Raw genomic sequence first — 4,844 nt, forward strand, 5'->3', positions numbered from 1 at the left:
GGAGCCTGGGGCCTTAGAGTGGGTGGTCAGTCGAGGCCAGGGATAGTTGCAGAGCTACAGTGCTGGCTCAGGTGGGGTGCAGGACAAGTGGAGAGGCAGGGTAAGCTGCAACCTGGGTGCTCCAAGGCCCTTGGATCTTCATGGCACAAAGAGAGTGAGCTCTCCCCATCTCCGTGGGCACCAAAGTGCCCTCTCTCCACTGGCAGGCAGTGCTTTTTGAGGGACCTCTCCACTCTGTGTGTGTGTATTGAGTGCCCACTCTGCACCAAGCCCTTGCCAGACTCGGAGGCACTCAGAGGCACAAACCACTAGCTGAGGATCCCAGTTCAGGCTGGGCTTGGGGCCTGAGGGAGCATGACTAGGGGCCCTCAGCTATGTGAGGCCTCCCAAGGCGGGTGGGGAGGAGTCGCCCCCTACCACTCCTGCAGCCCCAGACAAGTTCTCCATGAGCCCAAGAGGCTGGGGTGGGCCGCAGGTCTGGGGCTCGGCATCTGGCTGGTTCCTAACTCTTCCTCTTTTGATTTTAGGTCACAGCAGTGGGATGCTATCCCCCTATCCTCTTTTCCACGAGCCCCCAGTGTAGGCCATGTAGCCTGTGGAGGAGGGAGGTGCAGAGACTGCCTGTGGGAGGTGCCCCCAGCCCAGAACTCCCGCACACCCCAACCAAACGCTCAGCCCCGGGGTCGGCAAGTGTCTGGGAACATATCCAGGACCTTCACTTGTCCCAAGTCACCCTGACCCTACAAGCCAGGGGGTCCCGGCCCCTGGTGTTCTGACCTCGCTGCATGCACGGGAGCCGGTGTGGACGCGACTTGATCCCACACCTCCACTAACCCCCTTTCTTCTCCTTTCAGCGGTCGGATTCATTATAAGGATATGTACAGTTTATTGCGAGTAATATCTCCCCCTCTCGGCTTAGGCAAGAAATGTCCTCATAGGGTTGCTTGCAAGGTTTGATTTCCACTAAAACCTGCTAGCATCAATGGAATGAGTGTGGCTTGGGGTTCTTCAATATATATATTTCATATATATATATCTAAAAACAGAGCCATCTCTCTCTCTTGCATTAAACTAGAAAACTCTCTTAGCCAACAGAATGCAGTCACAGAAACTCGAAGCATGGAACATACCTCTCCGTCCCCTCAGCCATCTCTGCTTGCTCTTAGCTGCAGCTGCCCATCCCGGGGTCTCTCCCGCTCCCCAAACCAGACACATCCAGGGGATCGTGACTTTGCATTGGCCCCTCCACCATCACTTCCACTCTTCCCCCTTCCCCTCGCCTCCCAGAGCCCCCAGCCCTCCTCCTGCTGCCCCAGCCCCACCTCCTCTCCTAGGCCCCCTCAGAGACCAGCCTCAGCCAAACCAGAGAACTTGACCCAACGGTAGAAAGACTAATTGACCGAAGCATGGCTCCACGTACCGCCAGAGCATAGCTCAGGGTCAAGATGGAACCTGACTTTTCTCTTGTCTCTCTCTCTCTGCTTGTGAGCAGTGGAATAATCCTTTTTTTAATTACCTTTTCTTCCATTTTTTTCTCCTCCTTCCCATTTATTTAAATATCTATCTTATCATTCTCTCTCTATTTTTTCGGCTCGTGTGGTGTTTTTTTTTTTTTTTTTATTCTTTTTTCTTTTCTGTTTCTTTTTCCCTCTCGCTCTCTCTTTGGTTCTTCGTTCCCCCGTTTTTGTTTTCGGTGCTGCCAGGGGCCGCATGCCTTACCCGGACATGTATCAGATGCTGAGACACATGTCTCCGCCCCTGGGTCTGGGGAAGAAGTGTCCGGCCAGAGTGGCCTACCAGGTAGTCTACCCTTGCCAACCACCCGAACCTGCCGGGCACCGGGGATTTTTAAGTGCTGACCGGAAACAGCCAGCCGAGTCTCTTTTTCTAGCGTTACTCTTGTTTTTTCTCTTCCTTTTTCTTTTCTCCTTGAGTAAATTGGTCATGAGCCCCCCCGACTCTAACCAGTACAGTGTGTCCGTCCTTTTGGATGAGTGTCTTCGTGTTTTCAGAGACTCCATTATGGCCGACACGCCAGGGGGAGGGGGAGGGGAGCCCCCAGGTCCCCTCAAACCTGGCCCCTCGGAAACCAAATTGGACACAAGTCGTGGCCGCGCCTTCCTTCTGCTTTCCCAGAGCGACCCCCACACCCAGGCTGGAGCAGGCGCCTTGAGAGGCTTTGGCCCCAAGAGAAGGCGAGGCGCTGGCCCCACCTCTTGGATGTTTTGTATCTTGAGTCCCAGATCCTGGCCCCACACACACACCTGAAGCTGATCTCTGACCTAGGACCTTGGGGGATATGAGACCTCCCGAGTAGTCCCCCAGAGCCTCTCCTCTCCACCCCCTCCCCACGGCCCTCGGTCCCCTGGAGTTGCTTCCCAGCCCCGCCCCTATGCCACCCATCCCCCAAGACATCCCAACATGCCTCTCCATTGTTCCAGAGTGGGCAGGCGGGCCACAGCTGGACCCCCGGACCGCGGCACCCGATGCAGGCCATGCACGTTGCCTTGGCAGGGCCTGGGGTGGGCAGGCACCATGATGACCGGGGCGGTGCATGCTGGCTGAAGGGTGAGGGGCCTGCCGCCAAGCGGCTGGGCCAAGTCACCCCTCTAGACCCCTGCCCCAGAATCTTCCTTGGCGCCCATGGACAGATGCTCTGTTCCCTCAACTCATCCACAAGAAGTTCAGCAGTGACTTTTGAAAAGTCCTCCCCCAAAAAAGAATTGTCCAATAATCCCACTCTCCCCTCCACCCTGACCCACCCTGTCTCTGTGAGTCCTCCCATCCCTCCATCAATGTGGCTCCTGTCTCCTGTAGCCACCCTACCCGCCCCCCCAGACCTCCTGCTCCCTTTGTGCCCCACCTGGTCTGTCTGCTGACCACATCTCCTTCCCAGTCGAGGTCGGGGACAGTGACCCTCACCCTGCACCTGTCCCTCCTCTCTCCAGTTTCCCTCTTGTCCCTTCTCCTGGTCTCCGCTTGCCAGGGTGTATGTGTGCGTGCGAGAGGGAGAGTGAGCCCTTCCCCTCCCAGCCTCTATGCAGGGCCACTGCTGATCCACAGGCACCTTTGTGTGGATTTGAAAAATGCACCTTTTCCCCAGGACACTTTGTCTATTGGAAAGTCGTAATACACTGATGTGGGGAGAACAAGACACTCTTAATGCCATCAACTGGAAAGTTCTCGCATTAAATGCACAAATCCATAATTTCTAAGACTGGGAGCTCTTTGTGCAGTCCACAACTGCACAACTGCGCGTGGCAGCCCTGTCTTGTGTGTTTCTTTCTGTACTGCCTCCCTCCTTATCCCTCTCAGACCTCCCGCTCTGGATTTGCCGTTTCCCTTCCCCATCTCCAACTGTTTCCTGCTGCCGCGTCTGAATCTCCTCCGACCCCACCCCCACCCCCATGCCCTCTGTGCTTAGGCTGGTGCGCACCAGCCCAGCACCCTCTCCCACGCCTCCCAGCACCGGGGACAGAACCCTTGCCTGGGACACAGGGAGTCTTTCTTCCCTGGGCCATGAAAAGCCCCTCACCCCTCCCCCGCCATTGCACAGAGCCAGGCCCCGGACGGCCCCAGATACACTCTCCACGGAGCTATGAATGAGTCTCGAGATTCCGTCTGCATGCACCGTCTGTGCTGCTCTGTGTCGGCCTCGCTGCATGTCCGCGAGGGGCCCACCGTGGGGGGCCGCTGCTGCTTGCCGCCGTTGCTCTCAGGCATGCCGTGGTCTGTGCCTGTTTGGTCTGTCCTGATCTGGGCCAAGCTGGGGGGTGGCGGGAGTCGGTGGCCCCGGCAGCCGTGGCCGTGGCCCTCTGCTTGCTGCTGCACGCGCTGCTGAGGACCTGGCCTGCACTTTCTCTTCTTTGGAGTCAGAACAGGTGGGGCCTTCCAGAAGAACTCTAGGGTCAGGCAAGATCTGAGGTGCCTGGGGATGCCGGCTCTAGGGCCCAGCTGGTGGGAGAGGGAAGAGCGCAGGCCACGAAGCAGGAAAGGCCCTGCGCCCATCCTGCCTGGGCACCGAGGGGGACCAGCTGCCCACGCTCTCGGGCAGGTCATCTTAGGGTGGGTGGCACCTCAGCTGCTGCCCTCAGAGTTCTTCCTGGGGCCCTCTGGGTGAGTGGGGTCTGGCTCGAAGGGGACCCAGGAAAGGTACCTGGGAATGATGCCCAGCCTCTGGCTTTCTATAGAGGCTTCTGCGGATGGACCTGCCGGTCGCTGACGACAACACCGTCCACTTCAATTCCACCCTCATGGCCCTGATCCGAACGGCCCTGGACATCAAGATTGCCAAGGGTAAGGGCAGGGGCAGGGAGGGGAAGGGAGTCGTTGTGGAGCCAGGGCCTGGAGGCAGCCAGGAGGCAGCCAGGTGTTCACCTCAGCCCACCTGAGAGAGGGGCCACTGCTCCTGCACCCCTCCCTCCCTCATCCACTTACTGCTCAGCCCACACATGTCCAATTCTGAAGGAGGTGAGGCAGTGAGTCACTGATTACCTGAGGGAAAGTGTCCCAGGCAGAGGGAAAAGCAGGTGCAAAGGCCCTGAGGTGGGGTGGGTGGCAGGAAGGCCCCTGGGCCAGGCTGCACTGGCTTCCACTCTGAGTGCAGAGGGAGCCACACTGAGTCGGGGACAGAAGAGAGAGACTGATCTGATGACATCGTTACATGACGACCCCCTGGTCCTGGTCCCTGTGGGGAGAGGAGACTATGAGGGGCCAGGGCAGAGGCTGCAGCCATGCCCCAGGGGAGGCAGAATGGCAGCTCAGACGGTCAGATGTGGGTGTGAGGGAAAGAGAAATCAAGGACGACTGAGGGTCTGGGCTGAGCACCTGAGAATGGGGAGGAG

The 4,844-nt window shown here is 58.2% G+C and overlaps 1 protein-coding gene across 1 annotated transcript in view; it reads left to right on the plus strand.

Annotated features, from left to right (window-relative positions):
- CACNA1A (calcium voltage-gated channel subunit alpha1 A) overlaps positions 1 to 4,844 on the plus strand; it is a 252,427-nt gene that overhangs the window by 235,608 nt on the left and 11,975 nt on the right. The window contains exons 34-36 of the mRNA XM_023724768.1: positions 528 to 579; positions 1,704 to 1,800; positions 4,191 to 4,296. Of these exons, the coding sequence (XP_023580536.1) occupies positions 528 to 579; positions 1,704 to 1,800; positions 4,191 to 4,296 (255 nt within the window). The remainder of the gene's footprint in view (positions 1 to 527; positions 580 to 1,703; positions 1,801 to 4,190; positions 4,297 to 4,844) is intronic.

Source organism: Trichechus manatus, unplaced genomic scaffold (genome assembly GCF_000243295.1).
Source record: "Trichechus manatus latirostris isolate Lorelei unplaced genomic scaffold, TriManLat1.0 scaffold00258, whole genome shotgun sequence".
In the NCBI taxonomy this organism is placed as follows: domain Eukaryota; kingdom Metazoa; phylum Chordata; class Mammalia; order Sirenia; family Trichechidae; genus Trichechus; species Trichechus manatus.